We start from the raw sequence: 14775 nt of genomic DNA, 5'->3' as shown, positions 1-14775 counted from the left end.
GCATCGAAAATGGCTAAGTATATTCATTCTTGTCACTACATACATTTCTAAAGTTTGATCTACAAAAATGTGCTTTTCCTAAACCATTGCTACTACATATCATGTGCTTCTCAAGCTAGAGACGACGTCAATGAATGTGTCTTGGCTGCAAGGGATGGTGAGGCCGCCCATGGGGTGATGGAACCCGAATTCCTCTTCAGCTTGAAATAACAACTCTTGAAACGAAGGATGGTTCAAGTACGAGAGTGGAACAACAAAACGCTTCTTCTCACTCTCCCCAACATAGACAGCAACATGGCCCTTTGAGACCTCATTTCTTGAGGAAGCTGATCTTCTCTCGCTAGATAAAGACCGTCTCAGCATTTGTCGCACGGCCATTCTTGTAGTATGAAACTGAGCTGAAATGAGCAACTTTTTCTGGGAGAGAATAACCTCAAGTTTATAGGGTGAAAGAGTTGATGATGGCTGCAATGAAGAAATTTGTTGTGTATATATAGACTATTCAGAAATGGTATATCGAAATGAAAAATGAAGATAACAAGTAGATATGCAAATGGGGCATGATGCCTAAGTTGAAAGCACAAGCACATGGATTTGTGCAAAGCCTGCATTTGTCAACATTTCTGTGATTTCCAAAGGGGGACACAAGCATTTCTTGTGCATCTATATATACAACACATTTCTCAAGTCCAACCATCAACAAGCCTTCAATAAATTCTTTATTCCCTTCATAACAACTACTCTTCTCATTCTAACTCGAGAAAAGGTTCAAACAATGGCCATTCGCCATATTCTGAGGCGATCTTTATCCAGTGGAAAGAAGGTCAGCCGAAGTCCCAAAAGGGCATGTTGCCATCTATGTTGGTGACAATGAAAAGAAACGCTTTGTGATTCCAGTCGCCTACTTGAACCACCCTTCATTTCAAGAATTGTTGTTTCTAGCTGAGGAAGAGTTCGGGTTCAATCACCTGATGGGCGGCCTCACCATCCCCTGCAGTGAAGACTCATTTGTAGATTTCATCTCTGGCTTGAGCAGAAGATGATATGTAGCATTGCTATTTTAGGAGTAGAATTTTGTAGACTAGACTAGAATCTCGTAGAAATTGTATCCAATGAGAGTATATGAAACATATCATTGAGAAACTTTTGTTACCTTAAATCCATGTCTGTCTTAAAACAACCAAAATCTGCAAAAGAAATGAAATCAGTTTGGACTTTGGATGTTGTTATGTCTTAAAACTCATTTTCATTTGCCTCAATCAAATCAATACAATTGAGTGTGAGAATACAGAATCATGTGATTCATCAACCTTGATTCACGGTCTAATTCAAGTACCTACGAGCATTGAACGAGTGTTTAAATATACTACTTAACTTTTTGATCCATCTATCGGGACTGACAGTATGAACTATGAACAAAGAGAAAGACACTCTTGTTGATGCTTTCATCTCTCAAAGCTGCTAAACAAGATAGATAGAATTGAGAAAATTTCTAGTAATAGTGGTCAAGTTTTCTCCAAGTAAACAAATTTCCTCATCTAAATTAAAGTTTACGTTCGATATCTGTTTCTGCATACATTCATTCGTATCTTACTCTGTTAAGATTAATATCATTGCTTTGTTACATTACATTACACAAACCTCTTTGGATAGAAGAAAGGTCACAATTTAAGATTGTTTTTATTATTATGTGCCTAGCTTAGTTGATTTTTCGATTCAATGACTCTATTAATTGTAATTCAATTTCTAAGAAAAATTTTCAGGATGGGGATGTAGCTCAAATGGTAGAGCGCTCGCTTTGCATGCGAGAGGCACGGGGTTCGATCCCCGCGTCTCCATGTTTCTACTTAATTCAACAATCAAAATAGTTGCAGCATCAATTAAGGAAAAAAAAAACCATGTGATTGATTCTTCATGCGCATAATGCTGTGCCTCGCACCGGGGCATTCATCATCTTTCGTATGGGATCGGACCGGCCACCATAAACAGCTTTTTGGCCCATATTTTAGCTAGCCCGAACTGATACTTTGTTGAAGAGCTTAAGGCCCTACATCTAATGATCTAACAAGACATAATCTTGTGTTTAATAGTAGCAAGACAAACTCATTCCTAAAATTCTGTTTGATCACTTCCATCATCACTAATCCTACAAAAATCATTGAATTATTCATACACAAATCCATGTGCTCTGTTAAAAAAGATGCACAAACACCACATACATCTTATTAGTACATGTTAACCACTCGATTTTTTTGAAGATTTTTTAAAAGGATACGTCGTTTCTGGATTATATTAGCCTATATATACAACAATTGTTTTGGATTAAAAATCACCAAAGAAATCATACAACACTTGAGAGCCTTTTTTCAGCTCTCACTTACTTCCATCACAGCTAAGCAAGACTTCACTGTGTATAAACAATGGCCATTCGCCAAATTCTGAGACGATCTTTGTGGGATTTCCATCACAGCCTAGCTCACGTGTTAAGGATCACAGTAAGAGTTCCATCACAGCCAAGCTCACATGGTGGGCCGGCCTCTTAGATATTGAGAGATCAGCAGATTGATCGAGCCTTGGGAGGTCGAAATAAGGCATCAAATGTTGGTAGGAAACAATGATTCTTGATCATACAAATGCAAAATACAAAGACAAACCATGTGATTCCTCATGTGCTTATGTTTCTCAAAAAAAAAAATTTAAGCTTTTAGCTTCACCTATATATACATCACATTTCTTGATCATCACAACCAACACATTGATTGACCAAAAATCACTTAAATTTTCCCACATTTTAGAAGGAAAAAATCATTAATTCTTACAACAAAAACAATGTGGCCATTCGCCAAATGCTGAGACGAATATTATCCAACGAGAGGAGATCAGCTGAGGTTCCAAAGGGGCATTGTGCTGTCTACGTTGGAGAGAATGAGAAGAGACGGTTTGTTATCCCTGCATCGTACTTGAACCACCGCTCCTTTCAAGAACTGCTGCTCCAAGCCGAGGAAGAATTCGGGTTCCATCACCCAACCGGAGGTCTCACCATCCCTTGCAGCGAGGATTTGTTCCTCGATCTAACATCCCAATTGAGCATAGCATGAGGATCACATTTTTACAACTATTTTTTAGAACTAGAAACGTAAATACTCTTTTAGTAGGAAAAGAAATGTAAAGATTACTGATTCATTTTTGGAGATCAATTTTTAGTATGAGAAGCTTTGATTTCAACTGTTACAACTTACACAAGTCATTTTTTCTTGTGCAACTTTCTTCTATAAACAAACCAGGAATTTGTAGCACAAATGTCATTATTTGGCATAAGCTACCTTAATTTATCTGTTATAACTTATAAGTCATGTTTCCTTATGCAACTTTCTAAATCACAGTTTTGCCTTAAAAATGAGAAATTTTCTGATTCTAATATTTATAGCCAAGATACTTCTTACAAAACTTAAAAACGTCATGTCTCTCATGTGGGAAAATAAATAAGTACATGTATTCATTTTTTACATAAGGCCCATTTCTTGATAGAATGTCAAAACAAAAAAAAAGAAGATAAACCTGATATAGACATTTAGAGCATCTCCAATGCCGGCTAGCCAACCGGCTAGTCGATTCGCGTCGCTAGCCGAACCATTCGAGCAGTGCGAAAGTGGCTGATCGGCCAAATTTTCGGCGTGGGCTAGCCGGACGCGTGTCGCTAGCCGAAGCGCCGGCAGCCATTGTGGCGGCCCGATAGGCCAGCGATCAGCCAACGCCGATTTTTTATTTTTTATTTTTTAAAACCTCTATAAACGCGATTTTAGTTTTATCTTCTTCATTCTTGGTGACCACTTCTGCTTTTCTCTCTCTCTAACTTTCCGTACAAGAGCATCATCGAGCAATGGATCACAACAATGAGTCCAGTCCAGGGACGAGTGGATCTCAGACTCCCACGGTACCCGTGGGATCTGGATGGGGCCAGATGGATCTCAGACTCCCACGGTACCCGTGGGATCTGGATGGGGCCAGATGGCCCTTTGAGACCTCATTTCTTGAGGAAGCTGATCTTCTCTCGCTAGATAAAGACCGTCTCAGCATTTGTCGCACGGCCATTCTTGTAGTATGAAACTGAGCTGAAATGAGCAACTTTTTCTGGGAGGGAGAGAATAATCTCAAGTTTATATGGTGAAAGAGTTTATGATGGCTGCAATAAACAAATGGGCATGATGCCTAAGTTGAAAGCACAAGCACATGGATTTGTCTTGAAGATTCTGTTGAAGCAACAAGACATATATTATGTGGTGTGAGATAATTCTACCCAACCAACTATTGCAACAAGCCATGGCCACATAATGAAATTTGATGCATCTTTGGACAGAAGAAAGAGTGGTGTATATATTAACTTTTAAGAAAACACAGGTAGATATGCAAAATGGGCCTAAGTTGAAAACACAAGCATATGGATTTTGTCTAGAGATTTTATTGAAGCATTGCAACAACAGATATATATGTGGTGTGAGATAATTCTACCCTACCAACTATGGCAACAAACAAACAATGCATTCAATTCATCAAAAAACTTCATCTTATTGCTTAAACATTGATGGACAAATCCATGTGATTTCTCATGTGCTTGTGTTTCTTCATAATTCATAGCCTACACTTGTCCACATTTCTGTGATTTCCAAAGGGACACACAAGCATTTCTTGTGCATCTATATATACAACACATTTCTCAAGTCCAACCATCAACAAGCCTTTCAATACATTCTTATCTTTCTTGATTTTTGATTTCCTTCATAACTATTCTTCTCATTCTTATAACTCGAGAAAAGTTTTACACAATGGCCATTCGTCAGATTCTAAGACGGTCTTTGTCCAACGAAAGAAGGTCAGCTGAAGTTCCAAAAGGGCACGTTGCCGTCTATGTTGGTGATAATGAAAAGAAGCGATTTGTGATTCCAGTCGCATACTTGAACCATCCTTCATTCCAAGAATTGTTGTTTCAAGCTGAGGAAGAATTCGGGTTCAATCACCCGATGGGTGGACTCACCATCCCTTGCAGCGAGGATTTATTTGTAGATTTCATCTCTGATTTGAGCAGAAGATGATTTCTAGCATAGCTGTTTTAGGAGTAGAATTTTGTAGACTAGACTAGAATCTCTTAGAAATTGTATCCAATGAGAGTATATGAAATATATCATTGAGAAACTTTTGTTACCTTAAAATCATGTTCTTCTTAAACCCTATCCAATGAGAATACATAAGAACGTATATGAAACATAGAAGAACTTTTGTTATCCAAACAACTATGGTAACAAGGCTTGGCCACATAATGAAACTTGATGCCTCTTTGAAAGGTCATAATTTAAGTTGGTTATGGTTTGATGTACCTTGATTGTGTACCTGTTCCCACCAAGCGCATGGTAACAACATGGATAGCGAAATACAGAAAAAGGTAACTAGATTGTGGGTGAAATTTAGCATCAATTTTCATATTAAATTCTACACCCAACTTATTTTCGATTGATTAGATTAGATTATTTTTCCCATTCTGCTTTTTCAGTGATCAAAAATGATTTGACGGGCAGTCACGGATACAAGTAAACGAAATTATTCTAATAAATTTCATTGGCAGACATGCATAAGTAGAGAAAAACTAGAAGATACTGATCGAAAATTGAAATACAACAAAAGCGCCGGGCGTTTCAACAAAATTGTCAGCTAATCACCAAATATGATTTGCCAGGTATTTAGATATATCAAACCCATCCTTTCTCTGATAAAAATACATAATAATAAGATTTAAAGTGGATCCTACAAACATCGATTTTACGACGAGCTCTTCTTAGCTTGGTCGATTCTCCGCTTCCGTTCTTTTAGGAGATTTACTCCGTCCTCTTTCCTCTTTTTACCAATCTGAAACACACAAAAACACATAAGCAATGAGCTTCCATATAATAATACTACAAGGACACCACATGAAAAATGAAATCTTTCTTTTACCTTCATTGCTTCTAGAAGTTTCCTCTTCTTGCGCGACATAGAAACCTCAGACATGCTATCAGCATCCTTGGCCCTTTGTTGCAGATCAGGTAAAGCATCTTCTTCAGCATCCTCAACTTCAACGCCACTTTGGAGAGAAGGCAACTGAGCACCTTGAAGCTCTAGCTTCAGTTCTTCATGGTACTTCTTCTCCTGCATTAACATCTGAATCCACACAACAAATTTAAGTAAGGAGTATTTAATAACACTTGGATAGATATACAAAAGAGAATAACAAACCACAGAATAAAAAGCACATCTTAGGTAATGAGAAACACATCTAGGTTAGCCAAGATAATGTTTCATGATGTGTACCTTCTGTTTCTTCTTAGCAGCCTCGATAGCTTCTGCCCGATCAATGATGCCTAGTAAACTTTGAGGGTCGTCCAAATCCTCTTTTCCCATGCCAGGCAATGGCAAGACTTCCTTTCTTTCGGCAGCCTTTAGTCGCTCAATAGCTTCAGCATACTCAGGAACATGACCCTCAGCATCATTATCTACAAATGGAGACAAATGCGGTGGAGGTACACTGCAAAATGCAAACGAAAATGAAAAGATAAAAATTTGATGCAAGAATTGATGCAAACATTTTATAAAAAAATGACATAAAATACTGGTAGGGAGAATCTTTAGTCTAGAAAGTACAGGATACAAGAGTGCAAAAAAGATTCTACAACTCAACCGTCAAAGATATAGATTACAAGAAACAGTAGATACTTAACTTGAACGCCTAATTGTTTATTTTCGGACATGTTTTCATGGACACAGGCATCTAGTACAACCCTCAATTCAGTCAGTACATATAAGCACAAAGATGTCTCCACGAGAATCATGGCAAATAAAAGCACTATCAACTATTGAGAAGGCAGTTCCATCAAAGCAAACATCATAGATCAACCAGATACTAAAGCTAATATAATCAACTAGATATTAAAACCATAAATTAGATACCAAGCAAATAGTATTATCACAGTTTTCCAACAAATAAGAGAGCTCTTGATAATAAAATTGCAATGCAAAGTTTGATATGGAACTTACCATCCGACAATATATTTCTCAGTAGGTAAAATGATGTGTGCATTTATACAATCATAAACCCACTGAGGTTGGATGTATTCTCTGGAAAGGAACTTATGTCCTTGAGTTGGCCTATCAACAATCTGCACACAAAAAAAGAACCTCAATATAATTCTGGATTTTTCTTCTCAGAGTTCTGGAATTGCAAAATACTATCTACAGAGAATCCTAAACATGATTTTCTAAACACTAATAAAAGAAATCCAATTTCCATGACAGAAAACTTGCAAAAATCCTCTGCCCACATATGAGCTTCTAAGATGATTCAAGAGCGGTGTTGTCACAATACAAAATACTAGACACGCAACCTAAATATAGAAAGCGGATGAACATATATAACCCTGGAAAGGTGGAGGAAGCTAGCAAACCAAATTATCGTTGGCAAAAAATGAAAAGTGAAAAAAAAGTAAGAGAAAACAAGTATAATGTGCACGTTCATAATAAATCACCTAAACAATTAAATACATAAATGGCATACATACTGGTTTGAACACATTTTGCAGCATATCCGTCAATTTACCAAACCTCAAAAACAATTAATGAAATATGTGGACGAACAGACCTGATGAGTGATGCTTTGTTCAGACTCATCATAAGGTGCACCGGCACCTTCCCAAGAAACTTTGCCACCAAATGCAGGGATGATAAACAGCAACGACTCTCTAGGAGACTGATAAAGAAACAATTGAAAAGGTTGAGTTCAATAGTGAAGAGACAGCAGAAAGGTGTGTAGAATGGAAGGCATCACATCACTGGGAAACAGAAATTGAAATAAAGGAGGAAATTGTTTGAGGAAGTCAGGGGGGGGGCAGAAGAGCTGATAACACTATGTAACCTCACGACTTAAGAAGAATTTAATGTTCCTGAAGAGATATTTGCATTCCCTAGTCTCTGAATCTTCCTCATCCTCCCTAGAAGCATCTTCAAGAAGGTGCATCAAAGCACCAGGTTCATTGGAAGGAAGCTGTTGCATTAAATCACCAGCTTGATCCTGTTGATGTTCAGCTGGCTCAGAGCCAGATGAGGTGACGGCTTTTGTACTCATTTGGCCGTTGGCATCAAGATATCTTGACAATGCATAAAGATCTGCATAGTTCAAACATCAATATTGGACACTGCAGAACCAAAAATTGGTCCCTCGTCTAATATGTTCATAACATCAAATCGCAAGTAACTTCATGTATTCTCAAAGCCCAAATGTAATTAAGAAAAAATCCAATACATATGATTAATCAGGAAATATGAAATAACCTGCAGACAGAGCTTCCAACCGAGGGTCAAGAATTGGTGGATATGTCACATTTATTGAATGATAGAGTCTGTGGTTAACAAATGCAAGAAGAGTCTGCAAACAAATGGATATAATTAAAAACAGAAGATAAATAATACAATTGCAGACACCATTACTAGAGACTAATCCACGTTAGAGATTGACATATTACGCCATGAGCTTAAAGGTTTTAACCAATGTTTAGTAAGATATTTTTAATTCTAATTGCAACTCCCTTATGAGCTTTACTAGAATTTAGTTCTATTCCTAGAATTTGCAGCAAATAGAAACATATATCCATTGTGTGTGGGTATACAAACTCATTAATAAAAGAGAAGTATAGATAACAAGAATGACATCAGATCATGTATAAGTTATGACCAACCTCATAAAATTCCAAAAAGGTAAGCAAGACCCTGTAATCCACTTCAGGCAGTACTTGTTGCAATGCATGAGGAGTTAACCAAGTAACTTTTTGCCCCTCGACCTCTGCCTGCCAAGGATAAATTGACATTGGTAAGATGTCTATGATACATGAAGTGATTCAGCAATAGAGAATAACATACATACTTGATAATAAATTCCTTTCACAGAAATGAAAGTCTTCCGTAGTTTATGGGTGCGAGAAATGTATGCCTGCCACTCTTGACTCAACCTACAACCATCGCAGAAGGATAGAACAGGCAGAAACAGGATCAGTACATTGTCCCAAACATAACATTGGTTGTCTGACTTTGAATTCTTAAATTGCAAATCCAGAAAGCTGCAAGAGCATTAACCTTCGGCAATTATGGACTCGGCTTACAGGAATCTTTTCTCCATCTACAATTCTATCCACAGCAGGCAATGCAGCAAATAGGTGTACCATACTAAGGCAGTCATCAAGGTCTCTTACTGCATCAATAAATTTTGGATACCTAATTCCAAACGAAAAAATGGTAAAAAAACACTTTGTACAAAACAAGCCATCAGAACTCAAAGGAAAAACTGAATTTTACCTCTCCTTAATGAGCATATCAAGAGTGTAAGTGGGCTTCCGCCTCAACAGCCGTTCCGCGAGATCTCTATTCTTCTTTGACACGGCTTTCTTCACTTTCCTCTCATAAGTTCGCATGTCTCTAAATTTTTCAAGAAGAGGCTCATGTTTAAGAAACATGAGATCTTTTGTGTGATAATAAGAATGGTGGTTTCCCTTCACCTTCTTCTTTGGTTCCCGAGGAAATACACCTTTGAGGATGCATAGTCTCCTGAATGGTGGATTGAGAAGAATCGTTAGCAGTCATAAGTGAAAACTATCTCTCAACATCCATATAAAGCATAGCACAAGTATACTCATAGCAAACGGACCAAACAACCCACAGCTCAACTAACCCAAAGACAAACATTTCAAAGCTCATACACATACACCATGTCAAACAGAAAAAACAGTCCAATCCAATCTCCATAGAGGAAATGAATCAATTATGTCAGATTGATTGACCATCTAAATTGGTAGTAAAACAGCTCAAATGAGAATATGACAGCTCAAAAAGTTTAAACATTAATATTACAGGGTTGATTCCACCCAACTCAACTAACTTTACACACTTAATCCAACTAAATAGATTACGGGTGACACGAGGAATTACGGAGATTTGTGAAGCAAAACACAACTCTGAAGATGCGAAGTTAAACATCTTATTATTATCACAGCTACCAAAAATCCCATCAACTACTAGTACAATACTATTCCTAGAACACCCTTAGCTGAAAGTAAACACAAACATGTGTACACGTAGTCAAGTTTACTCCCTAGCGTGAAGTAACTCTTAATTTAAATTGCGCACAAAACGAACATCACAAGTCTGCTGCAGAAAAATGACGAGCATTAAACCCTACACTCGACCCCCTCACACACACGCAAAGATGAACTAACAATAGATGTGTATTTCATGCTGCAAAAGCATAAATAGCCGAATTTTTGGAGAATTTACAAAAACCAAAACAAACTTACAACCGCAACCTCACTGCATACACATTCAATTTATTCAATTTCATAGTTTAAGCTCACCTACAGCTAACATTACGACCAAACAAATGGAAAATTAGAGCGAACCTGAATACAGGAAGGCTAACTTGGAGGTATTTCACAGCTTGTGACCTCGTCACATACTTGGCGGCGTTTCCCTCCTTCTTCTTCCCCTGAAAAAAAAAAGTGCAGAGTGAGATTTGAGTTCATCTTGAGGTTAAGATCGTGCAGGAGAACATTTCCGGCGGCGAATTCAAACTTACGGCGGGGCGATAGTGCTTCGGCATGGCGTCGAAGCGGTGGGAGAGAGAGGAGCTAGAGAGAGAGGACCAAGGAGGCGAGGGTTATAAGATTTTAAATAGGTTTTGTTTAATTTGGGCTTGCTATGACTATTTTAGGTTTATTTGTTATTGGGCCTTCAAAGCCCAAATACATAAATTTTAAAATAAAACCCCAACCCCTTATTATCCTCTAAAAAAGTAGCCATATCGTAAATTTTTTTTAATGTTGGATCTGAATTTTCTCTTCAAAATCTTCATCTGGGACTCTATAATACTCCCGTTGCTCCCGATTTAAAATTTCATTTAAACTCGTTATGAATTTTAAGAAATTTTATGACTTTATAAAGGAACTGAATGAAAAAATTGATAGAATCTGAGTCTCACTTTCCTATAATACTTATATAATTGAATATGGGTGTTATATAATTTAATGGAGTGTAGGTTCATTCGTCCAAAAAAAAATAAATGGAATTTTAAATCGTAGAATCACTAAAATGATAAAATGGGATATTAATTTGCAGACAAATTGGAAGTAATAAAATTCTGCGTGATTAAAGGTTATAGAATGGAAAAGAAATTAAATACATATTTTGTTTTGTTTGTACACATGCATGATTACTTAAAAGAGAAAGAGAATATTTTCTTCTGCAATAGTATCTCGAATTAGATAGGGTTGTTGCAAAAAAAAAAATGGAACAATTAGGTAGAAGGCAGGTTTCTTCAAAATGTAACCATATTTTTTCAAACTCTAAATCAATTATATGCTTAAATTTAAATAAACTACAAATTACATGAGACATTGAATACACTTATATAAACACATTCATTGTAAGATGTAGATGCTTTATCTTTAGATAGCTCCAAAAAGCCATTCATAAAAAAATCTAACAAAGTTACAAAATATGGTCTATCTCCATTTATAAATAAGTATTCAATTTCAAAAATATAAATATATCCCACATGTCATAATTTGATACATAAATGGCGCTCTAAATCAAAACAAAAAAAGGTAAATCTACTCACCGAATTTATATATATGAAACATTTATTTCGGCACAGACGGAGTAAGTAATAGCCGTTAGAGAAAGGGAGGGAGGATCACATACCAATAGAACTATGCAACAAAATTGAGACAATGTACAATACCAAGGTCCCCCACCCCCAACAGTTTGTGCTTTACAGATTAAGTATAGAAAGCCACAAAAAAACTTAAGGTTCAATGCACCTACAAAAGTTATAAATAAAAATTAAATATATATGTATGTATTGTCCACTCTCTCTCATCAACAAATTGCAATATGCTGGTAGACAGGATTTACTTGTCCAAAACAAGATTTTCTTCTCTCCACACCAAACTGCATTTCCCCATTGTTGTGTTGGTAGGCCCAAATATCAAATACTATGCCTATATATATCACTCAAAAGTAAGTAAAAAAAACACCATCACATTATTTCATTTTCACCTGATATGTCTCCCCATACCCCTATATAAACCTCCTAAATCCAATTCCAACTCAAATAACCAAACACACAAATCTCAAAGCTCACTACTACCACTTCAAAACCTTATCCTTTCCAAAAATGGGATTCTTGTCTAGTGAGACCAAGCGGAAGCTGAGGAGAAGCATATCCCCCAAAAATGGGAACTTTTCGGCATGCCACGACGTCCCAAAGGGGCATTTCCCGGTGTATGTTGGGGAGATGCATAGGAGATTTGTGCTCCCAATTTGCTTTCTCAACCAACCTTTGTTTCAAGAATTGTTGCATTTGGCTGAGGAGGAGTTTGGATATCATCATCCAATGGGAGGCCTCACAATTCCATGCAGTGAAGATTACTTTCTCACCCTCATCTCTCAACTCAACTCGTCACACGTGGCCGTTTCTTATTGATGGAAAATGACGGCGGCGGTGTTTGATTGTCACCCCTCCATGAAATTGAGATCAGATAGACTAGTGTTAGGCAAATTTTGTGATCAAGAATTGATGAACTTTCTATATGTAGATTGATTGTTTGATGTAGTAGTGGATTCATCAATGGATATTGATCATTTTTCTCATATATATCAGGATTTTTCATACATTTTGTTTTATTAGAATTTGTGTCACACTATGAATATTCTAGGCTTAAAAAGATGCAATTGTTTTACTTTTTATAATGTCAAATCTATTGGCATTTGACAGAGTTATGAATATGAAAGAAAGAAAAAGTAGGTAGTAACTAACTGCATTATTTTGATGGATTTTTTATATGTTTTGTGATTGATTGAAAGACCAATCCATGTGATGACTCATGTCATGTGCATATATATCAATCTCACACAGTAATTCTAGGCTCAAAAATAATAGTATGTCAAAAACCAATAAAAATTTGTCAGCACAGAAATGGAAAATCAACTGGTTTATGTACTAATGCACCTACACGGATAGGTGCCGGTTGCAGCCTCGTCCTTGCACAAAACAACGTCTCACAAGCGCCCGTTGTACCACAAAACTATGTCTCACAGATGCCCTCGTCTGCATATTATTCTATTAGCCAAAAATGCAGCAAAATTAAGACCAAATCCTTGTTTTCTGCAAAATGGTAGTAACAAACTAGTGGTGCAGGCAGGCAGCATCTGGCAATAGTGGTAAAGACAATTGCACATGAGACATCACATGCACTTGGTTTTCCAACTAATTATCAAGAAATGTAGCAATGGATGTATATATGTCGAGGCGTTCGAACCCCACCACACACGCCAAAGCAACAGAATTTCTTTCTCCTATCAAAATTTTTTATAATGAAAATGACACAAAAAAGTAAGTAAAAACTTCGCATTTAGCCGGTTTTAGAGCACGAAATGAGCTAATGCAGCTGTGAATATGTTAATTTCACGCGTTAAATTTAACACAGCAACTGCTTCTGCTATCTTTAAGACTATGAGATGTGTAAAAGGATCGACTTAATTAAAACAAGTACTACTATATAAATATATGAATCCATTAAATGAGGAATTTTCAAGAGCTAAGAATCAAAGTCTCAACCGAAATTAATGGCGTGGTTGGTTGCAGAATGGTCTAGCTGGTGAGAAGAAGACCGGGACAGCAGGGGCCTATACGACTCAATGATTAGACTACTCGAAAATATTTCATGCCTTCCATAACATGCTAAAGTTTTCATACTTAGCCTTATCCTTATACAATTAATTATTTCAACAAAGTCCTTGACTAATCTCATTGATTTTGTAGTCCAATTTGTCGATAATCCTCACGTGATCAAGTGGCGCTTGCGCAGCTGCAAGGAGACACGGAAATACCAGAGGCTCTCATAATACATCTCATCTTCTTCTCTTGACTAAATTGCTGAATTTTTTTAAAAATAATTTTGGATAACAGTATGAGTTGTTTTTTTCGTGAACTAGTTGCTTTTGTACTACATTTTTGTCTGAAAACTTGACTGCCTATTTTGTTAGTACTTTCACTTGTATATTATGTACCTGAGCATGAGTTTGAGAGTTTGATGGATGATATAAAGTTCTTGGATTTTATGCTAAATTGGTGATTAATGTATGCTGTGAAAATCCCTTGCTATATATAGAGATAAATCAGTTATGTAGTAAGTCTAAAGGAGTCAAAAATCAAGCATTAGACAGATGGATCTTGATCAGATTTTGGATTTAAAAAAGTTGGCAAATCTTTCTTTATCATCACAAAATCAATGTATCATAAAAAAGGCTTCTGACTTTTGTCTTGAATAACAACACTAGTAAACATGGGGTCCCCAATTCCAAGTGTAAGTAACTAAATTCAATGCTTCACTTACCAAAAATGCACCCCCTTCTCTTCTCATTTAAATGACAGAGTAGAAACATCAAGAACCACAATGATTAAAATCAGTGTGTGGTTGTTTTCTATGCAACAACTTGGAAAAATAATATAGTATTAAAGAAAAATGAATAAGTCTACAAATTATTGTATAGTAGTTGGGCAAAATGTCATGCTACTGAATGGTCAAAAACCATGTGCTTCTTTCACCTGATATATGTGTACCAACTTCCTTAATTGAAATAAATAAAATGGGAACTAAGCACAAGAATAGTTGCAAGCAGCGTTTTAGGCTCGCAATAATTATTTTA

At 36.6% G+C, this 14775-nt stretch overlaps 4 protein-coding genes and 1 non-coding gene across 5 annotated transcripts; 3 read left to right on the top strand and 2 right to left on the bottom strand.

The window, feature by feature from the left end:
- LOC125190824 (auxin-responsive protein SAUR21-like) lies at positions 1 to 495 on the bottom strand. The gene has a single exon (XM_048088228.1). It carries the CDS (start codon positions 376 to 378, stop codon positions 100 to 102), a length of 279 nt encoding a protein of 92 aa, XP_047944185.1. The 5' UTR covers positions 379 to 495; the 3' UTR covers positions 1 to 99.
- A 280-nt stretch (positions 496 to 775) lies between these two features.
- On the top strand, positions 776 to 3165 carry LOC125189370 (auxin-induced protein 15A-like). The gene is made up of 2 exons (XM_048086652.1): positions 776 to 823; positions 2796 to 3165. Exons 1-2 carry the CDS (start codon positions 776 to 778, stop codon positions 3096 to 3098), a joined length of 351 nt encoding a protein of 116 aa, XP_047942609.1. The 3' UTR covers positions 3099 to 3165.
- On the top strand, positions 1767 to 1838 carry TRNAA-UGC. Its single transcript has one exon. It is a non-coding gene; the product is annotated as a tRNA-Ala (tRNA).
- A 1453-nt stretch (positions 3166 to 4618) lies between the features above and the next one.
- LOC125190826 (auxin-induced protein 15A-like) lies at positions 4619 to 5207 on the top strand. The gene has a single exon (XM_048088230.1). It carries the CDS (start codon positions 4824 to 4826, stop codon positions 5088 to 5090), a length of 267 nt encoding a protein of 88 aa, XP_047944187.1. The 5' UTR covers positions 4619 to 4823; the 3' UTR covers positions 5091 to 5207.
- Positions 5208 to 5628: 421 nt separating this feature from the next.
- On the bottom strand, positions 5629 to 10732 carry LOC125190817 (pescadillo homolog). Its single transcript, XM_048088219.1, has 13 exons — positions 10643 to 10732; positions 10467 to 10552; positions 9370 to 9618; positions 9151 to 9288; positions 8942 to 9026; positions 8757 to 8864; positions 8353 to 8446; positions 7937 to 8187; positions 7664 to 7771; positions 7063 to 7184; positions 6340 to 6553; positions 5986 to 6189; positions 5629 to 5898 (listed from the first exon to the last, which is right to left on the bottom strand). The coding sequence occupies exons 1-13, from the start codon at positions 10664 to 10666 to the stop codon at positions 5812 to 5814; spliced, it is 1770 nt and encodes a 589-aa protein (XP_047944176.1). The 5' UTR covers positions 10667 to 10732; the 3' UTR covers positions 5629 to 5811.
- Between the last annotated feature and the right edge of the window lie 4043 nt (positions 10733 to 14775).

This window comes from Salvia hispanica, chromosome 5, assembly GCF_023119035.1.
Source record: "Salvia hispanica cultivar TCC Black 2014 chromosome 5, UniMelb_Shisp_WGS_1.0, whole genome shotgun sequence".
Classification (NCBI taxonomy): domain Eukaryota; kingdom Viridiplantae; phylum Streptophyta; class Magnoliopsida; order Lamiales; family Lamiaceae; genus Salvia; species Salvia hispanica.
Note: the sequence above shows the minus strand (reverse complement) of the source record. Positions and strands in the feature narration are given on the sequence as shown.